Here is a 25,802-nt window from a genome sequence, read left to right on the forward strand (position 1 = left end):
TGCGTTTAGCAAAATGGGGATTTTCCACGCGAGCCGCCTCAGCAGAAGAGGCAGCCGGGGCACGTAGCGCACGCGCCAAGAGGCTGAGCTGGCGAGAGTCGCCTCCCGGCCAATCAGAGGAAGGCGAAGGGGCGCGGTGACCAATAAGAGGCCGAGCTGGAGGCACCTCATCTGCATAGACCGGACTATAGGTTCGCACGAGCCGGGCATCTCTTCCCCAGTCTCTCCGGAGCGTGAGCCGAGCGTGGTGTCCCTGTTAACCCCCTTTAAAGAAACAATTTATATATTTTGCAGGTGCTGTAACTCCTTCAGTTAACCTCAGGTAAGTGGGATGGATAGGTGGAGGCAGTTTCTGTGCAGCAGCGTGTCTCTTTCCTGAAGCCTGTTGCATAGTGATGGGGAGGGGGGAATAATAATTGCCAAATTATCAGGGGGAAAAAGCTGAAAGGATGTGGAGTCCGCCTTGCAAAATATAAACCGCGCACCGTCACGCTGCAAAATAGAGTCTCTCGCCTGAAAAGGAGGACAGGGCGGCGCTGACTCAGTTCCCCCTCCTGCATCTTCAAAATCCTCTGTCCTTAGGGTCTCCGCATCCTTAGCTACAAAGGGTTCTCCGAGCTAGTGGCCTCCAAGCGCCTTAAAGGCCGGCCTGTGCATGGAGGGCAAGAAAAGAGGGGCTTTTAAAAGCTTTTTCCAGAAAAGGGAGGGGGGGAGTTATAGGATGCGTAGTTAAGGAAAGACCGTGGGGTGCAAGCGCTGGGGGGAGGGGGAGATGCGATGTCTGAAGAAACTGGGCTGGTGATGCAAAAAAAAACCCTGGAGAGAACAGGGCTCTGATAGCGCTGGGTAAGAAGCAGGATGCTCTTCTGGTCCATCCCAGTCCCCCCCCCCCTCCGCCTTCTTTTCCTCCCCTATAGCCTAGCGGGCCAATTCGGTCGGTGCACCGTTAAAAGGACCTGCTGTGCTGGCGTCCCTTGACTTGCTGCGCTTCCGCCTTCTGCAACTGGCAGGAAGCTTCATTCTTGGCGTGCTCGCTTGGTACGTGCCGCTTGGCCTCCCTCAAGCCAGGGTGAAGTGGAGCAAAAGGGCTTTTCCTTGCACTCCGTGAGCGGTTCCGAAAAATGCCCCCCACGGTCTCCCTGCAAAGGTGCCAAGCCCTGTGATTGCGGCTTCCATGTAGCTGTAGCCTAAAATCTGCTCAAAGAGCAGTTGAGCTTCTGATTGACATGGCTGAGCAGGAAGAGGGGAAAAACCGAGGGGTGATAATCTTTATTTTATTAATCCGGAGCCTTGCTGATGCTAAGAGCTTCCTTCGGTTCATTGACACCTTCTCAAGGACTAGCTGTGTGTATTCTGTAACACCCCCCCCCCTTTGAATGCACTGGCCCACAAAACTGCTGTGTGAAAGAAGCCCAAGAAGAGAGCGGGAACAGCTGCATGGGTGGGGGGAAGCAGTGTGTTGGCCACAGGTTTCATGCCTGCCTCATGTCCTTCCTGCTGCCGCCTTCCCTCCATTTAGGGCCTACCCGGCGTCAGGGATTCATGTATAGATTTACCAGGGTGACAAGTTGCTGGGTAACGTAGAAGGTGGCAGCCATGTGCTCTACTGTAGGAGGAAGGAAGTGAAACCTTCAAGGGAAAAAAATCCACTCTGATTCACGCTTGGCCCATCTGCCCCTCCCACCTTGCTGCAGATCCTTGGTGCTCTGTTGAGTAGGAGGTTGTGTGGGCAGATTGCTGCAAAGTCCTTGGTACAAGGAGAGTTTCTGCAAGGGATGGTTTCCGCCTTCCTCGGCAGGAAAAAGATCCCTTCTCTGGCAAGAGGAAGTCACGTCAGTTTGCAAGAGCTTTAGTAAAAGGGTGAAATGGGTGGCTTTTTGCTTAATGATTAATGGGGCATGTTGTGCAGGATACCTGCGCTTGGACCTTTCCCTCTTGCAACAGTTGCCCGTCCTTTGTTTCCTCATTTCCAAATATTTAATTTTAAATTCTCACCTCTGTTATCTAGGCTGCCTTCATCCTTGTGGTGGGCACTGTGCCAGTTTTGGTGGTGCTAGGGAGCACTGGGTCTTACGTTGAAGCCAAAGTGGGTGAAGGGGAAGAGTTGCCAACATCCAGGTGGAACCTGGAGTTCTCCTGGATTCGCAACAGATTTCCAGACTACAGCTTTGGAAGGTGGACTGTATGGCATCGGGGCTCTGCTGAGCTCCCTTCCTTTCCAAAGCTTTGCCTTCCCCTGACTCGACCCCCTTTGAATTTCCCAATCCAAAGTTGGTAACCCTATTCCATATAGTCAGTACTGGCAGCGTAGAATGGGGAAGAAGGCCTGCAGTTTGCTGATGGGAAGGGTTACAACAGGCTTAAAGACCAACCTATATGTTCCTATTTAACTGTTAGCCACCCTGAGCTTGTCAAGGGAGGGTGGGATATAAACCTAATAAATATGTTCCTAGTCCTCAGTTTTATTATAGCATACTTGTATACAAGTATCAGCATGTAACAAGCCTGAGAGCAAAAAAAGATAGATCTGCCAAATATTTATTTTTATTTACCTTAAATTTCTATCCCGCCCTCTCCGCAAGTGGACTCAGGGGGGCTAACAGTCAGTTCAGACGTTTACACTTTCAGTTTAAAAACCAATAAAATACAATTACAATTAAAACATTCTATGGTGCTGTCTTCAATATACTTTCTATGTAATTACCTGGAGGTCAATTATTTCCAGTATCCAAGCATTCAGAGAATGGCAAGAGCATATTGACTTCCATTTCTCTTGCTATGGACTGGTTTCCAAATTAAGAGGGAGGGAATTGATGCATCGGATAAAGTTGGAGGGAGTGCAAGTGTGATAGGAAACTTCGTCTTTAAAAAATTATTTTGTCCACTGAGATGGTCAGCCTGTTTGGCCTTCACCAGTTCAAACAAGACCTCTTGACTAAGCTATTCCATAAAAAATATCCTTGTGCATAGAAAGTTATGTGGCTGGGGAGAAGTGATACAGCCTAACCCTTTCCCTTACATGCTAAATTTCTTATGTGCGAAGATTTTTGTGTGTGTGTGAGGGAACATTATGAAAAGCTGATGGCTGAAGTGTTATAGTCCTGGCTGAGCTTGACCACTTAGTGAGTGAGAAATTGGGCCTGCGTAAGAGAAAGGTTTGGGGAGGTTGTTAAGGACAAGCTGCATATGGGAGAACCCTAGAAGATGTCCAGACAGAGAAAAGGAGGCAGGAGGCCAAAATAGAGATTGGCGAGAGGTGGGGGAGGGAAAGGAAGCCTGGTTGATATCCATCCCTGCTGGTAGACAGCTGTGTGCTGAAATGAGCATTTTTAAAAAATGAAATTTTCATCTTTGGATGCGTCTTCAGTGCTAGAAGGCAAATAACATGTGTGTGTGTGGGGGGGGGCAATCTGATTTTTGATCAAAATGAGAGAATGCCGCTTGATCTTAACAGAGAGAGAGAGAGAAATTTGTTTTGTCAGTAGCCTGGGGACATGCGGCAGAGGAAAGAGGAGGAGCTGCCCTCATTCCAGAGCAGATTTTTCTCCCCCTTCAAACTTTCTGTTACATGAAATGCTGAGTCACAGGGAAGCAATGGAGTGTCTTGAGGCAGACAGGAAATTGTGAGCTCTTCCTGAATCACAGACCAGGGCATGAGGTGGATTGGGGGCCTTCCCAGATCTGGTCAGTTTTATGAAGATTCCAGAGTAAGCCGGCAGGTGCTGTGTTCCTTCCTGGCCATCTGTCTGGCTTCAACTCAAATACCAGATTGATTTATTTAGCCTATTTTAGATTTTTATTCGGTTCCCCCCTCCCTCCCCATGGGAACCCAAAGCATTGGGGAAACCCAAAGAGAAAGCTAAAGGAAAGATAAAGCAACAAACCAGGGAAAGGAAAGCCTCCCTTGTTCTGATCTCTACCAGTTGATTTTTCTGCCCAGCTCTAGGCTGTGAACCGTCAGGCTAGGAGCTGAAAGGCTCCCACCTGTGGACACACCCAGGCCTCAAATACCTCTGTGCAAAGAGAGCAAACCTCTCTGCCAGGTGCTATTCTACCACTTCTGCTTCCTCCCTTGCCAGCATCCCTGATGGAGAAGTTCACCTCTAGGGCAGGGAGGGGCCTTCATTTTAAAGCAATCATCCTTGGCCTACTGTAGCTTAATGTGTGGTTTAGCTAGATCAGGTGGCCACACTGTGGCTCTTTCACACACATTGTGTGGCTTTCCAAACCCCCACTGCCCGATCAGCTGTCTTGGAGAAGGCATTTGTCTCTTTAAATCACTTCTGCAAGCCAAGCCAGCTGGTAACTTGGAGAATGCATTTAAAGTTAAAGTCGCTTTCTTTCCAGCTCTTCCTCCCCCCATCTATTTGCCGTCCTTTCTCCCTCCCTTCCTTCACGTCTTGCGGCTCTCAAACATCTGCCGTTCATGTCTTGAGGCTCTCAAACATCTGATGTTTATTCTATGTGACTCTTACATTAAGCAAGTTTGGCCAGGCCTGAGCTAGGTCATTAAGGGAGGCCTTTTGGAACTGACTGCTGCAGGGGTGTGGGAGTGGCTTTTGGGCTTGGGTGTTTTGAGAGGGTGGGAAAAATGAAACCTGGCCGGCTGGCTACATGCTCACCCTTCTAAGGAGCTCAGGGTGGGTTGCATTGGTTTCTGTTGCGCTATTTTATCCTTACAACAACCTTGTGAGGTCTGATATGTTGAGAGAGTGCTTTTAAGCACCTGTTGAGCTTTCTTTTTTTGACAGGGTGGGGAATTTGAACCCGGGTCTCCCGCTATCATTCCACAGTGAATTGTCTTTGTATTGGGCAGCTTCTTGCCCTTGGAGAATGTTCTGAGGAGAGCTGCATGTACTCTCTGTATTAAAAATAATTGCTTGTTGGTGCATATTTCTGCTAGCCTAGCTGTGTAGAAGAGGAACATGCGGAATCTTGCCTTGAAATCCTTTCCGTTTGCTCTTGCCCTCATTGAATTCCTTGTCTCACAGCAAAATGCAGCAACAGCATGCTGTTGGGGAATACATGCAGTCCAGGCTACAGTGCTGTTTATGTCTGTGTTCCCCCCTCCTCTCTGTTTTTTAATGGATTGGACTTTGGGGGGGGATGCACATGGGCTCCTGTTCTTGGTGCCATTTGGAGCTCTCTTCTCCCTCACCCCGGGCTTGAGCCTAGGGCTGAAGAGGAGAGCTGGGGAGGCGGAGCAAAGGGGTTAAAAAAGGAGAGGGATCCCAGTTCAGTTCTGAATAGCTGCAGTGCTGTAAGCAGGAAGGGGAGGGCCGGATGGTGAGGACACTCCTCAAGGACGCCAGAGTACGCTTGGTGTGGCTTCATCTGCACAGCTTCATTAGACACCTGGGAGGACGGGCAGTGAGTATTCCTGGGAGCAAAAGGACTCCAATGGACACCTCTTTTTCTTTTTTTCTTTTTTTTTTACAACACAGGAGCTCTCTGCTGCTCCCGGACCATTGGTGCACAGCCAGCTCGTGCAGCAGTTAGACCAGTGCCTCGTGCAACTCTGGTGTGGGTGGGAGGGATGTGAAAGTGAACTTAGTACTGAATGCAGCCTTTGTTGGGCTTGGCCTGGATTCCAGAGTTTGGGGATAGGTAGGGCTTGGCAGCTGGCTTGCAAAATGGGCAGAGGTGGCATGATTTTCTTGGTTTATGTGATTTGAATGGGTCGGTTGCAGGTCCAGGGGGTCAACAGTGAATTCTCTTTGCACCAGCTTGTTCACGTGTATTTTCTGGGATCTAGGAGGGCTGTGATGATGCCCAGAAGCTCTGGCGAAGCAACCAGTTTTCTCTGTAGGGTTGCAACACCCTGGGAGAGCTGGAGGATTTGTGGCTGCAAGGCTGGATTTTATGGGTTTGCATGCAGTGTAGATCATGGTGCCACATCCCAGCAACCCAGTTCAGTTTTTAAAAACTGGTTTCCAGCAGCCTCCAGACCTTAATTTTATTTTTATGGCACACAAGTCCAATTCTAGTTGAACACATGAAGCTGCCTTATACTGTATTGTACCTTTATATTGCTTTATATTGAGTAAGACTCTTGTTCCTTCAAGAAGAAGAAAACTGCAGATTTCTACTCCACCCTTCTCTCTGAACCAGAAACCCAGAGTGGCTTACAATCTCCTTTATTGTGAGTATTATCTGCTCAGACTGGAAGCCACTCTCCAGAATCTTAGGCTGAGATCTTTCCCATCGTCCATTATTTGCCCCCTTTTAACTGGAGATGCCGGGGATTGAACCTGAGACCTTCTGTATACCAAGCAGATGCTCTGCCACTAAGCCATGGCCTCTCCCCGCGATGATCCTGCTTAGCTTCTCACTTGAACAGAAACCTGTTCGGCTTCAGCAAAACTTGCCAATCAATATCTAGATTCCAAGGCTAATTAAATTAAGTGAAGGAAATAGAGCAAGCAAATTTGGAGGCAAGTTAGAATAGCGTGTTCTTTCTCAGCCATTCGCAGCATCTGCTCTCCAGTGGTGAATAAGCTTGCCCCAGGAGAAACTGGCTTAACTTTTTTGTGGGATTAATTTCTAATTTCAATCAATTCAGACAAACCTTTAACGGCATAATAATACAATAAAACAGGAGTAAACAGTCCTCAAACTAGACGCCTAAAAATATAAAAGGTTACCACCAACCAGAACCCACTGAAATTAACAATGCAGAGGAGGCAGGCAGAATACATCTATATATTGTATTCTCTAGCCCTTAACTCCCGTACACACAACAGACTCAGCCACAGATGCAGTGAATTCGGGGGACTTGTCAGATAGCAAAAAGACTAAATCGTTATCGGTCATAGGTTTTGCGGAAGGGGAGAAGAGGGCGAATCAATTTCTAATTTAGGGATTGCTTCCTCAATCTGTAATCCTAGGGCTTTTGCTTGGTTTATTGGATGCCATATGCTGTGGGGTCACACCGCTTTCTGCATTTTGTAATCTCAGTCTCAGCAAGAAGGGCTGCGTGTATATCTAAATGACATGCTCCCCAGACGGTGTATTGTGATGTTAACGTTTTAGAGCTGGAACTGGCAGAAACACACCTGAACATGCCATAGAAGGTGATGTCACAGAGCATTCTGGGTGCGGCTTTGCTTTCGCCAGCACCATGCTGGTCCGACTGAGAAATCTAACCGGCCTGCGAAGAGGGAGAGTTGGTCATGTTGCTGGAGGATTTCAGGTGTGGGGAGAGCAGGCTGGGTCCCCCCTCTGGGCTGCTGATGTGTTCTTTTCTTAATATCTAAAAGAGCGAATGTCTGGGGGACGTGACGCCCCCCGGCCTCTAGTCTTGTGCTGGCCTCTTCTGCTTCATTTGCTGCTTATTCTCTGCAGTCTCTCTTAAAATATTGCTGCCAAGCCTTATATAACAGCACAAACCTCATGTTTAATGATGGTGCAAATGGCTTCAGAACATTCGTCATCGAGAGCGTAGTCAAGAGACAGGATCACTCATGTGCAGACAGCCATATGTCCCTGTCCAGGGAGGTTTTAAATAGCATTTTTTCTGAAAAGTTGTAGGACAGGTATTTAAAGAACAGCTTTGGGGACTGTCATCTAAAATTTGTACATCCCTATATTTATTTTGTGCCCTTTTAAAATAAATACTATATAGCTCGGGGTCTCCAGTCTTTTCCCCCCTATATTTATATTATGTGCCCTTTAAAAAAAATACTATATAGCTCGGGGTCTCCAGTCTTTTTGAACCTGTGGGCACCTTTGGAATTCTGGCACAGCATGGTGGGTGTGGCTACAAAATGGCTGCCACGGCTCACCTTCAAGTCACATTGGGAAGGCCCTTGTGTTGTGGTGGCAGCTGCTGCCGAAGCAGCATATTTTAAAAATTCGCACCACCCATCCAGTCTCTTGTGGCCTTGCTGGGGGAAAAGCTCCACTTGATCTCACCCACTTTTCTAACAACACTTGGCGGGCAGCAGGAAATGTATTTTTGGGCACCGTGCGGTCCTTGGGCTCTGCGTTGCGATGCCTTATGTAGCTCTAATATTTATGCCCCACCCAACTGCGGCACACAAAATGCGAGAAAGAGTCTTGATTTCTGTAATTTTCAAATGTCTTGTTGGACAGCTTTGCCAATAAGTCAGGTGAGCTTACTCTAGTCCTCACTGGTATTTAGGCTTTTTTCCTGATCTGTCGGCCTGCGACTGGGAGAACCAGGTTTGATTCCCCACTCCTCCAGTTGCAGCTGCTGGAATGGCCTTGGGTCAGCCATAGCTCTCACAAAAAGTTGTCCTTGAAAGGGCAGCTTATGGGAGAGTCCTCTCGGCCCCACCCACCTCATAGGGTGTCTGTTGTGGGGGAAGAAGATAAAAAGGAGATTGTAAGCCACTAAGACTCTTGATTCAGAGAGAAGGAAAGGAAAAAAGGAAAGGTCCCCTGTGCAAGCACCAGTCGTTTCCGACTCTGGGGTGACGTTGCTTTCACAACGTTTCCATGGCAGACTTTTTACGGGGTGGTTTGCCATTACCTTCCGCAGTCTTCTACACTTCCCCCCCCAGCAAGCTGGGGACACATTTTACTGACCTCGGAAGGATGGAAGGCTGAGTCAACTTTGAGCCGGCTACCCGAAAACCCAGCTTCCACCAGGGAGCAGAGCTTAGGACTTCAGTACTGCAGCGTTAACACTCTGTGCCACGGGGCTCTCTTCAGAGTGAAGAGCAGGGTATAAATCTACAGTCTTCTTCTTCTTAAGTTTTCTGCCTGGACTTTGCGTTTATGTGCTCCAGGTCATGTGGCTATTTAAAACCTGCCTTAGGGGTTAGCTGTCTCATTTCCCACCCTTTATGCTTGCTTCCCAAACATTATAACTCCAGCTTTTGTGTGCCTCGTGGGAATAGCATCTGCAGGACTTGCCCTGCTTGGGATAGGAAGGCATGAAACATGTTTACACGCTCTTGGATTGCTGGTTTCACTTCTGCTCAACCCTCTCTTGCCTTTTGTCCCTGCAGACAAGCAACATGTCCATTTTAAAGGTCCACGCTCGTGAAATCTTGGACTCACGTGGGAATCCCACTGTTGAGGTCGACCTGTACACCAGCAAAGGTGAGAGAGCTCTGGGCTATGGCCTTCGTGCCCCATTTGTGGGCTTCCTGACGTCTGACCGGCCACTGTTGGAATTGAAGCACCAGACCAGGCTGCTCCTTAGCATGATCTGTCAGGGCTGCTGGAGTGTTCCTTAAGTCTCGGTGTGCTTGTGCTTTGACACTGCTGGTAGCATGAGGTCTTCCTAGGTGGGAGGTAACAGGAGGAGGCCTTCTTGAGACGGATCTGACTGTCCATCAGTGGAAACAGCATTCCAGGCTAGGTGGCTCTTCCAATCTGATGGAGCAATATGAAAGAATGAAGGTTTCTCATTCTAAAGTATTTGGAGAGCCAGTTTGGTGTAGTGGTTAAGTGCGTGGACTCTTATCTGGGAGAACTGGGTTTGATTCCCCACTCCTCCACTTGCACCTGCTGGAATGGCCTTGGGTCAGCCATAGCTCTGGCAGAGGTTGTCCTTGAAAGGGCAGCTTCTGTGAGAGCTCTCTCAGCCCCACCCACCTCACAGTGTCTGTTGTGGGGGGAGAAGATATAGGAGAATGTAAGCCGCTCTGAGTCTGATTCAGAGAGGAGGGCAGGGTATAACTGTGCAGTCGTCTTCTAAAGGAAAGTTTTGCAAGCCTTTCTTTTGCTTCTCTTCTCTCCCCTCTGCAAGTCTTTGGGCGGGATTAGAGGACTTGGGAGAGCGATGTCCCTTGGCATTGGGCTTTGGAGAAAGGAGCTGGTTTACTTCATTTATTTCCCACCTTTCTCCTCAGTTGGGATCCAAAGTGGCTTAATATAATTCCCTCCTCCTCCGCTTTATCATTGCAACCACTCTGTGAGGTGGGTTAGATTGAGAGTGTGTGACTGGCCCAAGGTCACCCAGCAAGCTTCCATAGCAGAGTAGAGATTGGAACCTGCACTTCCCAGATCCTAATTCGCTTTCTGACCACTACACCAGGGGTGGCCAACAGTAGCTCTCCAGATGTTTTTTGCCTACAACTCCCATCAGCCCCAGCCAGCATGGCCAATGACTGGGGCTGATGGGAGTTGTAGGCAGAAAACATCTGGAGAACTACCCTTGGCCACCCCTGCACTACATCATTGCTGGAGTTGTCAGGAGTCACTCCTCAGAGTTTCTGGGTGTGACATGGCTTGTGGAGGGGGTGGTGTGGAAGCTTGGATTTTGGATCTGGTATGTTCTGCAGAAGATGCTTCTGTGTTCTCTGCAATTCTCCAATAACTTGAGAGCAGCTTTGCTAGCGCTGGCTGTCCAGGGCAAGGGGAGAGGTCATCAATATAGAGCAGGGGTGGCCAAACTGTGGCTCAGTAGCCACATGTGGCTCTTCCACACACGTTGTGTGGCTCTCAAAGCCCCCACCACCCCATCGGCCAACTTGGAGAAGGCATTTGCCTCTTTAAATCACTTCTCTAAGGCAAGCCAGCCAGCAGCTTGGAGAATGCATTGAAGGTTGCTTTCTTTCCACGTCTCCCTTCCTCGCCTGTTTGCTTCCCTCCCTGTCTTCAAGCTCTCAAACATCTTGACATTCATGTCTTGCAGCTCTCAAACGTCTGACATGCTATGTGGCTCTTACATTAAGCAAGTTTGGCCACCTCTGGTGCAGAGTAACTGGCTGTCTCTGCAACCAGATGGATTGAAAGTCTTGCAATCTTACCTAGCATGTTTCGAAAGGGGCTTACAACATTGGGGGGGGGGGGGGGAGAATGAGCAGAATAAAGTCCTAGTGAATGACCAGAAGATGCGTGGGCAAATAAGAAGTCGTCACCACTGGGAGAGATCCCAGAGGCCAGGTAAGGAAGATGGCTCAGCTTTGAACAAGCCCTAACGGCTTCCAGCTGCACCTGCTGTTATCCCACAAACTGGTGGTAACTCCAGCGAGGGTCCGATTTGATGCATAAAAATAGTGGTTATTTATATCCCGTTTTTCTCCTCCGTTGGGACTCAAACGTGCCCTTTCTCCTCTCCTCCACTTTCTCACAACAATCCTGTGAGGTAGGCCAGGCTGAGAATTTATGACAGGCCCATTGGGGTCACCGAGCTAGCTTCCCTATTAGAAGTGGGGATATAGAAGTCTGCTTGCTCTCTCATGCTGTACGTAGCTCCCAGGTTGTTTCGGGCTTTTTGCCAGTGAAATCTGGCATCTCATGCACTGTTTTAGTGGTGTTCTTTATAAATGAACCAGCGCATGACATGAGAGAGGCTGGGGATAGATGGAGGAGTGTGTCTCTCTCAAGGTAAGTCATGGTCATTTGCTAAAAAGCATTTTGAAGTCTCAGGATAAAAATAAACACACTCGGCTGCTGAGAACATGAGGTGGGGTCTTACTGTAGCTCTGCATGATGGATTGTAGCCAGTTGCTCTTCACTTAATGTCTTGGAAGTGCCTGGCCCGGCAACCTGATACCCTGGACTAAACGGAGTCAGCTTTGCTTTTACAGTTGACGGGGAGAAGAGGGTTTGAGTTGGGATGCGGCCAAGTGTAAGTGTACCAAGCTGGAGTCTGGCTAATCTCAAGACTTCTGGTGCTGGACTGACAAGGTTTTTGATTTTGAGAGCAGGGGAAGAACCATTGCAATGGGCTTGGCTAAATGCAGTGGGTGGACGCCGACGTTCCCTCTAAGCTGCAGAGTCCTGTGAGCAAAAATTCTGCTTTGTGAGCAACTGCATAAATTAGTTTGCCATTTTTCCTGAGCTAAGACCAAAACGTGTGACCTGGAGGCTAAAAATCTGTGAGCTATCTCACGCTCACTCAGCTTTGAGGGAACACTGGTGGGGGGATGTAATTCTATTGTCACTTTATTGTCTTTTCTCTCTTCTTCTTTCCCCCTTGACCCCCAAGAAGAGGGAAGATAAAACGGGCAGCCAGAATCTGGACACGTGCGGTGGAACTTGTGTGTGTGGCAGGCGTAGGGAGCAAAACAGATCTCTGGGAGGAGACACTTAAGATGCTCTTGGAAACTGATACGTCTCTTTTGCGAGTCTGTAATAGGAACAGCGTTCGTACCCAAGGTCCAGGAGCAGACTCCAGAGGCCTGGGCAATTCTTGGATGCAAAAAAAGTGCAAGTCTCATTCCAAAGGTTGCAGGACAAACATTAATATCTGGGGCAGACTTGCACGGGGAAGATCTGTATTACAAGGTGGCATTCTGGGGAGGGGCTGTGGCTCAGTGGAAGAGCTTCTGCTTTGCATGCAGATGGTCCCAGGTTCAATTCCCGGCATCTCCAGTTAACCATTCCCAGGCAGGAGGTGATGCGAAAGACCTCAGCCTGAGACCCCTGGAGAGTCATGACCAGTCTGAGTAGCCAAGACTGACCTTGAGGGATTTGATAGTCTTAATTCAGTAGAAGAGAGCTTCATATATGTGCTCTGGCTTTGTTCCTAGGAATTAGCAATTGGGGGTGGATTTGTTTCTTGAATGTGTGTGGTAGGTTTCGGACCCCCACAATGGTTTCTAGTGGGAGAAATGTGTTATTTCCCTTCTCAAAGAAAGCTAGCCCGTTTACAAGAGGAGTTGGTGATGTATTAGCTTTCTGTGTGCAGAGGGGTTTCTGTTTGCATGGGGAAAATGGCAGTGGGCTGTTTCAGCTGAAGCCATTACCATCTCAAACACTGGGCCTGTGTTTGAGGAGACCATGTGTTTGCTAATTCCAGTCTGAGTTTGGATTTGGGAGCTGCAGTATGAACTTGAAGGACCCGCAGCATAGGATGGGAAAGTTCTTCAGTGAATAAGCCATGGTTTCTGCATCACTTGGTGTGTTCAGTCTGTGCTTCCATTGGAAGCCAGGGTTGGTTTGCAGAGTAAGAATTCCCCTATGTTCTCCCTCTTCCCCCCTCCAAGCTACTGTGCTTCACATTATTTAGGAAGCTGCTGTATCTCCCTTCCTCTGTGCCAAGGTTCTTTCCTGCCCTGCCAAGCAGCAGAACCGGGGAAGGGAAACCATCTCATTTGGCTGCATGACAGGACCAGACAGCAGCTCTGCTATAATTGGAGCTGCCCTCTTGCAGGACCTCTGACGAGCCTCCCGTGCTTTGGGAGCTTTTTCCTTCCCCTCTCTCTGGCCACCGTCCTTTTGTCACTTGCTTATAAGATAGGACCTTTCCTTTGTGTGGAACAAGAACCGGCTTGGGCCGGCCCAGTGAGCAGGCATAAAGAGCTGTGAGCTAACAGGGCAACGACTGACTTTGCTTGATGTCGTGTTCTGCTAATGAGGCGCCGGACTGGCTGTGCACAGGGGGAGAGTGGGCACTGGACCACAATGAAGAGCTCTGGTCTAATGAGAGCCGACCCTCAGACGAGTGAGAATCCTGAGAGCCAGCTTGGTGTAGTGGTTAAGAGCAGTGGACTCTAATCTGGAGGACTGGGTTTGATTCTCCACTCCTCCTCCTCCTCATGCAGCCAGCTTGGGTGATCTTGGGTCAGTCACAATTCTCTCAGACCTCTCTCTTAGCCCCACAGACCTCACAGGATGTTTGTTGTGGGGAGAGGAAGGGAAAGGAGATTGTAAGCCACTCTGAGACTCCGAGTGAAGGGCAGGGTATAAATCCGATCTCTGTCTCCCATGACGGTCTGGTTGTTTCCCCTGAGGACTTCTGCATGCAAGAGCTTCTCAGGGGCAAATACCTTGTCCTTGCTGAAGAATCCTGGGGCACCTGGAAGAACCATATTGTGGCATATTGGTCAGATGTGTGTTCTCTGGCGTGTATACATGCAGGTGGAAGAAGACTCTGCCTACCTGCATGTTGTAATCTGTGGCACACGCGTGGTCTCAGTGTGAGTGTGGCACAAATTACTAACGCAGGTGCGTGCAGATGGAAGGGCTAGTAAGCTTTGGCCCAGACCGGGGGTAGGGAACAGTGGCTCTCCAGATGTTCTTTTGCCTACAACTCCCATCAGCCCCAGCCATTGTCCATGCTGGCTGGGGCTGATGGGAGTTGTAGGCAAAAAAACCATCTGGAGAGCCACTGTTCCCTGCCCCAGGCGTTTAAAGAGCTTCCATGCGTCCCCTGGAGGCAGCTCAGAGGCCTGGTGCAGTGAAATTGGGAGGAGGGGGGAGAGAGGCAGGCTGTGGGGGGGTGGGGGTGGAGGTAACACATAAGGTTGTGGATAAGAATGTCACAGTTCTACTGCTCTCCTCTGCACAGATGCCTTGCAAATAAAAAAAAAATTAACACAGAAAGTTTATAGCCAATCCCTTTTCACACTGTGGTGCTTTTCTACATGTAAGGAATTATCAATGTAAGAGAACTTGGAAAAATGCAATCCTTTCCCTTGTTGTTGGCAGAGGTGCAGTCTGTTCTGCCACTTGAGTCACCTCTTTTCTGCTACATGCCAGGTGTTTGCCAGGCCTCTGGGCAGGAGTTCTTCATTCACAAGAGAGAGAGCTCACAGTATCCTTATGCATCAGGGCCAAAATATCAAGCAGCGCAAGAGCGAGTCGTAAGGTGTAGGATCCTCCTTGGTGGACTCTTTTCCCCCTGCCCATTTTTGCAGCGCTAACACCTTCATTCTTGTTTTGGCTCAGGTCTCTTCAGAGCCGCGGTTCCCAGCGGTGCTTCCACCGGAATCTACGAAGCTTTGGAACTGCGGGACAATGACAAGACACGCTTCCTGGGCAAAGGTAGTGTTCTTCCGTGGCGGGGGGGGGGGGGGGGCGGGCGGGCAGCATCTCCTGTTCTTGTCTGCTCAGGCTGGCTGCTCTGCTCTTCTTCAAACACTCTGCCCTGCACTGCTTTGCTCTTTGGCATCTGTGGTCACCAGCGGGCAAGAAGGAAGAAGCCTTTGGCACTAGTTGTACCAATCGCGGAATGGAGAGGAGAGGGAACAAGGGAGGGGTGTTGCTTTTCTAATAAGAAGGGAATTGGAGGCAAAGCTAAAGGATTGGGAGTTTCACGTTACTATGAAGTGAGCTATTTTAGTGTTATGACTACCCTGGTTTGATTCTGGCATCTGCCATGAGCTCACTCGCTAACAGGGAGCTCATTTGTCCTTGGGCGAGTCTGTCTCCTTCAGCTCCAGCCCTTCCCACCCGCAGCATGGTCTACCTTGCCAGGGGTGTTGTAAGGGTTTTAAATGATACTCTATATAAGTGCTTTGAACTGTTCACTCTTGGTATTACAAGCACTGTGGTCGTTGAGAGAGGAGAATAGAATATAGTTTGGCTTTACGTTTGCCGCAGTTTTCTTTCTGCAAGCCTGCTAACATTTTGTTGCGGAGTTAGTGGACGGCAAGATAAGATTTGAATTTGATGGGTTAGATTCAAGCAAGCGTGGTCAACTTTGGTGTCCTCACGGTTTTCTTTTAGACTGGGCATCTTCTCTCTAAACCGAGTGCTGCGGTAGGATAGCTTAAGCGGTAGGTTTGGTGAGGAATGGCCCCGAGATGGAATGCTGTATTTTCAGGGTGAGTGGCAAACTGCAGGGTTCCGGTAGCCAGTCGGCAGAGCAGGGAACGAGAGCTTGAAAACCACAGAGTTGGTGAACTTGCACTCTTGGCGCAAGACGGAAAAGAGCTTCCATAGATGAAGTGGACCGGGAAAGTTTGCTTGAGCTGAGGCCCAATATGGCCTTGATTTGTTTTTTTCCTCTAAACCCTTGTTAATATTCTGTGCGTGACAAAACCACGATTTCAGCTTGCTCAGCTAAGCTCCGGCCCCGATTGAGCTTGAACAGGGAGATGCCGAAAATGCCTGCTTGTATGCTTGCAACCAGAGAGGCATGGCGATTGCCTTAAGCTCGTTCTCCTTGGAGGGTAGTTAGTGCACAGTTTGCACGCTCATTTCAAAGCACGGTTTCGCATCCAAGACTGAGGCCAGGGCTTAAGCAGGGTCCAGGCATTCAGCAGTTAACTTTTGAGGGGAACCAACCATGGTCAAACAGGATATCACTGTAGGCTTCCATCAAGTCCTGGTTGGGTATCTTGACCCTTCTGTCTGTCGTTCTTGTAGACAAGTGCTGATGTGCTGCTGATCTCCCGACTGTGTGTCCCTCTCTCCTGTCTGCTGTCCAAGGGGGGATGTTGGCTGGCTCCCTGGGTTCCGTGCTTGCAGTTGGCTTGGGGTTTTTTATTCTGATCATCAAAACTAAAGCTTAGTGCTGGAACGCCTGGCTTGCATGAAGAGTGTTCCAAGACCAGCCTTCAGTCAAAACACGATCTTTGATGACGGCGAGGTTGCAGGAGGTCCTTGCCAATTCCTCAGAACTGCCGCCAGTGGGCTAGAAAGACCAATACCCTAACTCCGCATAAAGCAATTTAATTTGTTCCCGAGGCATCTTGGGAAATAGACTGCGTGTGGCTGATGAGAATTCTGTTCCTCTTAATTTCCAGCCTGGAGCGCTTAGAAGCATCAGAATATAAACTGTTCAGATCTACAGTGTAAAGTTCCCCCATGTTATTTCCGTGTCTCATTGCCAATTCCAACGCTGTTAAGTGTTATGAGCCGAGGGTTTGAAAATGGCCGAGAATGAGTCCTTCCTGCTCTCTCTCTGCCCTCCTCTGACTACAGAGGAATCAAGTAGGAACATTCCCACCACCATTGACCCCATACGGCTTATGTTTGAGGCACAGGCCCAGTTCAGACAGCGCACCAAACCACAGTTGAGCTTCCTTTTAAAAATGGTTTGCAATCCTCCAGGAAACTAAGGATTGAAACTGAAGTGGGTTTGTAAACCGGGACTTGCATGCCAGCTGGGGTTTGGCGCAGCATCCGAACTGACAAACCAGAGCTCTGACCACTACTCCACTTCCAGGGGCGGAGCGGCTGAGTGCTGAGGATGGTGAAGAAAAGCAGACAGACAATTCTACACTGTAATTTGCCTGTAGGTTGGGAACATCCAACCCTCGCTTGACTTCTGCGCCTCTGTCAGCGTGAATCTTTAGTTTGGCCTGATGTCTAGCGTGTTAGCCCTCCCTGACTGTCAGGACACTGGCCCCTGTGCACCTACTTGTACTCCTTTCTGCTTTTTATCGCATTGCCGGTTTTACTCGAAGATGCTCTTGATTCCTTTTGCTGTATGTTTCCATGCCTGTACCCCTTTTTCCTCACTTGCACGGTCTGCTTTTGTGGTCTCTCGTGGGCATTCATCTCTCCTTTTTCTTCTCTCTTCCCTCGGCCTCTTGGTTTTCGTCAGGTGTCTCCCGAGCTGTTAAATATGTAAACGAATTCCTGGCACCAGCATTGTGTACTCAGGTAACTCAGGATGCGCGTTTGTGGTGCAGCCCAGCCCTTCAGGCGGGTGCCTTCCCTGTGCATGGTCTTTCCGACTAACCTCCCAGCAGGCATTCTTAGACGATGACTGTTTCTCTCCCCCCATGACATGATTTTGGGTTCACTTAAAACAATCCTCAGGCTTTGGGGCTAGAGGCGGTTGCTGGAGTTCTCGTAGCTGTCCCAAGTGATCCTCTACTAATGCCTGCTGTTGCCTTTGGTGGATTGGATCAGTGATTGATTTGCTTGTTCCTTCCAGGTGTCTCAAAGGCTGTTGAGCACGTCAATAAAACAATTGCACCTGCACTGGTTAACAAGGTAGGAGCCTTCCTTATTTGACTAACCACTTCCACACAACCGTAGCGGGCAGGAGCTTTTAACTAGTTGTGCGCTTTGCTCTGTGTCTCCGGGAAAAACCTGAAAAAGCAGCACATGGTGTACCATCCGGGAATAGCTTGTTTTTGTGGTGCATGGGCAACAGCTGTGGATAACCACCTTTTGTGCGTGTGTGCATTCCTGAGTGTCGTGGAAAGGGTAAGAAGATGCATGAATGTAGCAGCAGAGAGGGGAAGTTCTTGGCTGATTCCTAAGCTGAGTCGGGAAAGACTCTAAAAGCTTTTCTTAGTTGGATTCTGGCACTCAAGGTTGCCAAAACTCACTCTCTCCGTTGCCTGATTAAGCAAATCTATTCTGTTAGTTGCATGACAGAATAAATAACTTTGATGGGGAGTTGCTTAGGTGCCATTTTGGGTATTGCTAGTTTAAATGATGCTGATGCACTGTTTGGGTAGAGGCATTCCCTTCCGTACAAGGCAGAAAGGGAACGCCTCTTCCAAAATGCTGCCTGCCATCTGCAGTTTTTGCAAGCGCTTCTGACTTTTGCTGTGTTACCTGAGACTACCTTTTTAAACGAAGAAAAGTGCAGATTTATACCTCGCTCTTCTCACTGAACCAAAGACTCCGAGCGCTTACAATCTCCTATATCTTCCCCCCCCCCCCCACAAAGTCTCTCTAAGGGGCTTTTGATTTGGCTCAATGTGGCCATCTTGCTCTGTTATTAGCTTCCTGTACCCTTCCTGCTAGCTGGATATGCTGGTGAGAGTTTACCTAAGGGCCAGGTGCTCAAGAAGGAGGAGTAGGTTAGGGTCCCTCCTCCAAGGCCAGGTTGCAACCTTCCCAGGGGCCTATAAATGTTTAATTTAGATGAGGCTAAATATTTAAACTTCTCATTCATTAGTGGAAAAAGCATCTGCTTTTGGAGAGTGCTGCTGTTTTAGTAGTGGGCATCCAATCCAGGTAGTCTCCTATGCTTTCTAAGCATTTCAGGTAGCACTTATTTATAATCTTTTATAACTTATAGTCTTTTAACTGTTTGTAATGATTTTATGTTGTGAGCTGCCCTGAGCCTGCTTCGGTGGGGAAAGCGAGATATAAAATAAATAAATAAAGGTGTTGAAGTAGGAGCACTATGCTTAGTGAGTTACAAAATATTCTAAGGATACCTCATTACTTCAGGCTTCCTGCCTCCAGCCAGGCACAGCTGCATGGTCAGTATGTTTGATGTTACCTCCGGTAACTGGATCCGTGGGGGTCAGAGTAAAGAAACCCAGCTCGGGCAGTCCCATTTAGCTGAGCAGGCTTCGTCAAGTCCTGAAAAAAGAACCAGGGCTGAGACGGAGGTGAGTGGCTCCAGGCCAGGATGAGCTCGGGAGATGGACTTGGATCTTCACACGGTGTGGCGCCTTCCCCGCCCCTGATCCCTCTTCTTTCCCCCTCTGCAGAACATAAGCGTCATAGAGCAGGAGAAGATTGACAAGCTGATGCTGGAGATGGATGGGTCAGAGAACAAGTGTGAGTCCCAAGTCTCTGGGCTGCAAATCTTTGTCCGGGGGTTCGGTGTGGATAAAGAGGATCTCGTATCAGTGGGTTGGAGCTCCTCTTGAAAATAAAGCTTCTCCCCCTTCCCCCGGCCACATTGCCTAGATGGAATTCTTGTCTGTCCAAAGATGTTAGACCCCTCTCTCAGCTGACCAGTGGGGTGCATTTTGACTGAGTCTGCCCAAAGAGGCTTATGAATGAAACATTTTCAAGACAGGAAGAGTCCTTCCTTCGTCGTTGGTTTCATTAGGTGCTGCACGCTGGAAGAAGCATTCCGTCTCCAGTGAGAACAATGTTGAGAATGCCTCTTCTGTGAACAAAGCAGGCAAAAGTGTCTTTTCTCCCTTTTTGCATTTCAGCCAAGTTTGGTGCTAATGCCATTCTGGGTGTCTCCTTGGCCGTCTGCAAAGCTGGTGCTGCAGAGAAGGGCGTCCCCCTGTACCGCCACATTGCTGACTTGGCTGGGAACCAGGAAGTCATTCTGCCAGTCCCTGTAAGTTTTCTTTGTTCTGTGTTGGGGATGAGGCCTCTGGTCTAGGCATGCAGTAGAAACAGGAAGGCAGTAAGTAGAAAGAGTTGGTCCCAGTGTGTAGGATAGGCAGTACCATTCCAGGCTACAACTATGCTGGGCGTATGCCGTTTTAATGCCTCTAATGTGAATGAAACAAACACAGTGGGATGCACTTTCCTTGCATGTAACTGCTGAAGGTATTTACTTTCCATGGAACCTTTAATAGTTCAAGGACTGTCTCCTTACATATGAACCTATGCATACACTGTGGTCATTTTCAGAGACCCTGCATTGGTTGTGTCTGCCATCTGAAGGGCCTTCTTGGTCATGGCACCAAAACGTTGGAACTTCCTCTGTGAGAGATACATCTGTCTCCCTCTATTGGGGCCTTTCACCAGTGGGTGAAGACTTCTTTGGTTTTGCCTGGTATTCCCACAGTAACAATTACTTGCCCTCCTTCTAGTGTTTGGGTTTTTAATCAAATCGTTTCAACTATATTTTGAATTGCTCAGACATTTTAGATCCTGATTGTAGACCCCAAGTGGGTAGAGAGGTGGCATAAACATATTTTAAACCAGGGGTGTCGAACTCATTTGTTACGAGGGTTGAATCTGACATAAATGAGACTTCGTCGGGCCCAGCTGTATTTCTCCCATGGGACCTGGGGAACTAGGCAAAGGAAACTTCGGCTCTTTCCCTCCTTCCCCAGGGGACCAGGAGGGGGAGGAGCCTCAATCAATGGAGAAAATATTGCTCTGTAGCTCCTGTGGAATTGAGCAAGCCTTGCAAAAAGCAGCGATGCAGAACGAAGCGAGAGAGAGAGGGAGAAGGAAGCAAAGAGCCAGTTGCTTGGGGGCCTGATTCGACCCCCAGGTCACATGTTTGACACCCTTGTTTTAAACAACAGCACTGGAGCAGATGCAGTTGTTAGTGTATAAGATGGAGGAGAGATCAGGTTCACATCTCCGCTTGGCCCATGGCACTGCAGAGGAGACTGTTGCATTCATTCCTAGAGCTCGCTAACCCACCTTGGGTGTTCTCTTTCCCCCTGTCCCAGGCCTTCAACGTCATCAACGGGGGCTCCCACGCTGGGAACAAGCTGGCCATGCAGGAGTTCATGATCCTCCCTGTGGGGGCCGAGAACTTCAAGGAGGCCATGCGCATCGGTGCCGAGGTGTACCACAACCTGAAGAATGTGATCAAGGAGAAGTACGGGAAGGATGCCACCAACGTGGGCGATGAAGGTGGTTTTGCTCCCAACATCTTGGAGAACAAGGAAGGTAAGAGCAGATCAAGGCAGAGGAGGGCGATGAGTTAATGGGTTCTCTGTTAGCAGTGTGAATTTGTATGTAGCATCCCCACAGGAAGGATTTGGGTATGCCTGTATTGGCCACAAGACTTGGGGATGGGTGGGGGGTGGAAATCATGCACAGGAGAGATTTTTCGTTCTATTTGTTCAGTCGCACAGTCGAGTCCAACTCTTTGCGACCCCATGGACCAAGTCACGCCAGGCCCTCCTGTCTTCCACCATCCTCCGAAGTCCGCTCAAATTCGCGTTAGTCACATCAGTAACGCTGTCCAGCCATCTCCTCTTTTGCCTTCTCCTTCTTTCGCCTTCTGTCTTTCCCAGCATCAGGGTCTTCTCCAGGGAGTGCTCCCTTCTCATTTGGTGGCCAAAGTATTTGAGCTTCGGCTTCAGCATCTGACCTTTCAGGGAGCAGTCAGGGTTGATTTCCCTTAGGACTGACTGAATGGATCTTCTTGCAGTCCAAGGGACTCTCAAGATTCTTCTGTAGCCTACATAAATTGTTACAGATCACATCCATGTTCAGTTTCCTTCACAGGAGGCAAGGCTCCTTCTAAGCTGTGCAGTTTTGTGAGCTGAAATTCCACTTTGTGAGCTACTGGCATTAAAATTGTGAGCTCCTGCATGAATTAGTGTGCTCTGGGGCCATACTCCCTGAGCAGGCTCAGCTAAGACAAAAGTGTGTGAGCCAGAGGCTAAAAAACTGTGAGCTAGCTCACATGAATTCAGCTTAGAGGGAACACTGCACAGGAGTGCTTCAGAATCAAGCCGGGCACTGACTCCTTTCCACCTGCTACAGATAATAGGCCAGTGCCAGTTCTGCAAGTGACATTATTTATAAACGGCTTTGTCACTGAGGCTGCAGGCAGATTACACTGTGCAAGTCGGTGCAGTCAATAGGCTGAGGTATCTAATAAGCAATGTAATAGGACTACAGTTAAAGAAGTCTGAAACAAGCCTTAGATATATGTTAGCAGAGAAAATGAGAGTGCATAAGTAGAAAGCACTGCACTGAAAGCGGGATGAGACGGGGTTTGCGTCTCCTTCCAAGCCTGAAGCATGTGGAAGAAGATGATGATATTGGATTTATATCCTGCCCTATACTCTCAATCTCCGTCTCAGAGCGGCTGACAATCTCCTTTACCTTCCTCCCCCACAACAGACACCCTGTGAGGTGGGGGTGGGGCTGAGAGAGCTCTTGCAGCAGCTGCCTTTTCAAGAACAACTCTTGCGATAGCTATGGTTGCCTCAAGGCCGTTCCAGCAGGGGAAAGTGGAGGAGTGGGGAATCAAACCTGGTTCTCCCAGATAAGAGTCCACTCACTTCACCACTATGGCTGACCCAAGGCCGTTCCAGCAGCTGCAAGGGGAGGAGTGGGGAATCAAACCCGGTTCTCCCAGATAGAGTCTGCACACTTAACCACTACACCAGGGGTGGGCAACGGTAGCTCTCCAGATGTTCCCCCCCTACAACCCCCATCAGCTCCAGCCAGCATGGCCAATGGCTGGGGTTGATGGGAGTTGTGGGCAAAAAACATCTGGAGAGCTACTGTTGGCCACCCCTGCACTACACCAAACTGCCTCTCAAGGACCACTGTGTCTTCTGCAGGGAGACTCTTCCCTTCCTGGATTTCCTTAGTTCTAACTTCGGAAATTCCAATTTGTAAGGGTGTGAAGCAGGGCTGTATCCTTGCCCCAGCACTTTTTAATCTTTTTTAAAATGATCTAGTCCCTGTTTTATATGCAATCGATGGGCAGGCCCCTAAAATTGCTCACCGTCACGTTCCCATCCTTTTATATGCGGATGATTCCGTCTTATTGTCATGTTCCCAAATTGGATTGAGGCGTCTATTATACCAAGTTATGACCTATCTCAATAACAACGAGTTATCCCTGAATTATGGGAAAACAAAGATTTTAGTTTTCTCTAAATCTTGGAAGCAACAATCATGGTCATTCCAGGGAAACCCTATTGAACAGGTCAAAACTACCAAATATCTGGGGATTAATTTTTCCTATAATGGGAGCTGGGCAACCCATCGCAAGTGCGCTCTAACAGTGGCAAGAACTAGTGCCTTGGCTATTGCCCGTTTCTTTTATCTGAAAGGGAACCGATATGTCCCTTTGGCCCTAAGAGCTTTTAATGCGAAATCTAGCCCCCAACTTTTATATGGTGCCCCTATATGGATCAGTGCCTTTGATCACACCACTGAAGGCCTACAATCCTTCTTTTTGAGGAAAATTCTGGGACTACCCAACTGTGTTCCTTATGCTGCAATTTGCATGGAAACTGGACTGTTGCTACTGGAAACTCGCGCCTAGCTTTTGACCTTTAAGTTTTGGCTGCGCTTTTTATTTAACTCTGATCAGAATTCTTTCACCTTTTTGATGCTGATGGACCATCATGCATCCAAATGGTTGACCCTAATCAAAAAGAAAATCACATCCATAGGAATTTCCTTGGATGCATTTTATCTATCCTCTGCTTCTGCGGTATTTCAATCCATCAAACGTAGACTACTAGATATCCAGTTGCAACGTCTAACTGAGGCAGCTTGGAAAACTTGCTCCCCAAGCTATCTGGGTTTATCCCAGATTCCTGGGCTTTTAGCTCCCTATTTCCTCTTTTTAACTGATCCTCACCAAAGAAGAGCATTCATACTGGCTAGATTTAATGCATTACCATGGGCCATCCTTTTCGGAAGATACCACAAAATCCCCCGCATTCTTAGACGATGCCCTTGTAGTCAAGGAGTCATCGAAACGGTCCCTCATGTTCTTTTGGACTGCCCTTTTTATAGCAGTCCACGTGCAAGATATCTAGATGCACTGCTTTCTGACCATAAAGACCTTTCTGACAATGCCAAGGTTCGTTTTTTACTCCATGGGAAACACAATTTTGTCACTACTCACGTTGCTTGCTTTTTACAGGTTGCGATCCAAATCAGAGAGGCTTTTACTCATGCATAGCCTACTGCTATTTTATGTCATTTAACTTTTGCTGTTTTTTTAAGGTTTTATTATATTCTATAGTGCCACTGTTGGTTTTAAAGTATACTGTATTCTTGTATTAATGCCAATAAGGGTCTATGGTATGGTATGGTATGATTTCCTTAGCATCCTAAGGCAGACGGGAGCAGCTGTTGCCCAGAACTGCCCAGAGGAATGGAATGGCGTCGGCTCCTCCCATCTGCAGCAGGGGGGTGGGGGCGGGGCTTGAGCTGCTTCAGCAGCTGAGGGTGCAGAAGATAGGGAGGCTGAATTGCTTTCGAGCAATGTGGGATTCTGCTGATGGCCACTTATGAGTTATTTTTAACACCACCCAGCCAAGCTCTTAGCTACTGTAAAAATGGCCGGGCCCCTGGCCTCACGCTCCTGTTGCCTTTCCTGCCTTGCCCAACCAAGGGGTGTGTGTGTGTGTTTGTGTCGATGTTCTTGCAGCCAGATGGTCTCTGTCTGAAATAGCTTCTAGTTACTGGGAAGAATGAGGAAAGCAGCCCTGGGAGGGGCTGCGGAGATTCCCTCTCCTGTCTCTTGCTTTTGAGACCTGCCCACTGTCTTGGCAAGCTGTGAGCAAGCCGAAGGGACTTGTTGTCTTTCTCCTGCAATCTCTAGGGGACTCATGGGCCCTTATGTGTCCAGGTAAATGCTGATCGCCAGTTTGGGGTCAGGAACTAAGCTGTGGAGTCTTTGGAGCAAAAATTCTACTTTGTGAGCTACTGTCATTCAAGTTGTGAGCTGCTGCATAAATCAGTTTGCTCCAGTGCCGTTTTTTCTGAGCTAAGACACAACCGTGTGAGCCGGAGGCTAAAAAAACTGAGCTAGCTCACACTCATTCAGTTTAGAGGGGGAACACTGGTCAGGAAGCAGTTGTTCCTTAGGCCAGTTCAGCTAGGGATTCTGGAGGGGTTTTTTTGCCATTTGAACATGAACATATGAAGCTGCCTTCTACTGAGTCAGACCCTCCTCGGTCCATCAAAGTCAGTCTTGTCTACTCAGACTGGCAGCGGCTCTCCAGGGTCTCAAGCTGAGGTTTTTCACACCTATTTGCCTGGACCCTTTTTTAGTGGAGATGCCAGGGATTGAACCTGAGGTCTTCTGCTTCCCAAGCAGATGCTCTGCCACTGAGCCACCGTCCCTCTCCAAACAATACAAATTTAAATTATTAGATGAGGCAAGCAATGAACATATGAAGCTGCCTTATCCTGAATCAGACCCTCGGTCCATCAAAGTCTACTCAGACTGGCAGTTGCTCTCCAGGGTCTCAAGCTGAGGTTTTTCATGCCTATTTGCCTGGACCCTTTTTAGTTGGAGATGCCAGGGATTGATCCTGGGATCTTCTGCTTACCAAGCAGATGCTCTGCCACTGAGCCACTGTCCCTCCCTGGGCATTGGGCATGGGGTTGGCCTGGATGATCCCAGAGGTTCTTTCCAACTTTGTGATTCTGTGACACTCCAGTTTGCAGTATTTGGGGAGGATGGGGATTGGGGAAGGGAGGGACCTCATTGGGGTATAACGGCATCACCTTCACCTTCCAAAGTGACCATTCCTCCAGGTGAACTGATCTGTCGCTTGGAGGTCAGTTGTAAATCCAGGAGCTCTCCAGCCACCACCTGGACGCTATACGATAGCACAGGTACCGGTGTATTAAGCGCAATATATCCTTCAAAACCTCACCGCTTGAATTATCGCTCACACACAAAAAGTGTGTAAGCAAACATTTACTGCACGGTTTATAATAAGTCCATACAGCAAAACAATGGAATGAACGCTCAGACGAGGAGAGCCAGTAGCAGAGACTTGAGCGGGCACGCGTAGATCCGTGATTGATTT

The 25,802-nt window shown here is 48.6% G+C and overlaps 1 protein-coding gene and 1 non-coding gene across 4 annotated transcripts in view; both read left to right on the plus strand.

The window, feature by feature from the left end:
• Window positions 1–256: 256 nt before the first annotated feature.
• Window positions 257–25,802, plus strand: part of ENO1 (enolase 1) — a 38,283-nt gene continuing 12,737 nt past the window's right edge. For 2 of the 3 annotated variants that reach the window (XM_060259450.1, XM_060259452.1), the window contains exons 1-7: window positions 257–322; window positions 8,976–9,069; window positions 14,593–14,688; window positions 17,534–17,592; window positions 19,056–19,125; window positions 19,512–19,645; window positions 20,721–20,943. In XM_060259450.1, coding sequence (XP_060115433.1) covers window positions 8,985–9,069; window positions 14,593–14,688; window positions 17,534–17,592; window positions 19,056–19,125; window positions 19,512–19,645; window positions 20,721–20,943 — 667 coding nt within the window. In that variant the 5' untranslated portion in view covers window positions 257–322; window positions 8,976–8,984. Of the gene's footprint in view, window positions 323–8,975; window positions 9,070–14,592; window positions 14,689–17,197; window positions 17,257–17,533; window positions 17,593–19,055; window positions 19,126–19,511; window positions 19,646–20,720; window positions 20,944–25,802 lie in introns of all 3 variants that reach the window. The other variant, XM_060259451.1, reaches the window with a different exon arrangement.
• On the plus strand, window positions 12,223–12,294 carry TRNAA-UGC (transfer RNA alanine (anticodon UGC)). The gene has a single exon. It is a non-coding gene; the product is annotated as a tRNA-Ala (tRNA).

The sequence above is a fragment of the Heteronotia binoei genome, chromosome 18, assembly GCF_032191835.1.
Source record: "Heteronotia binoei isolate CCM8104 ecotype False Entrance Well chromosome 18, APGP_CSIRO_Hbin_v1, whole genome shotgun sequence".
Taxonomy (NCBI): Eukaryota; Metazoa; Chordata; class Lepidosauria; order Squamata; family Gekkonidae; genus Heteronotia; species Heteronotia binoei.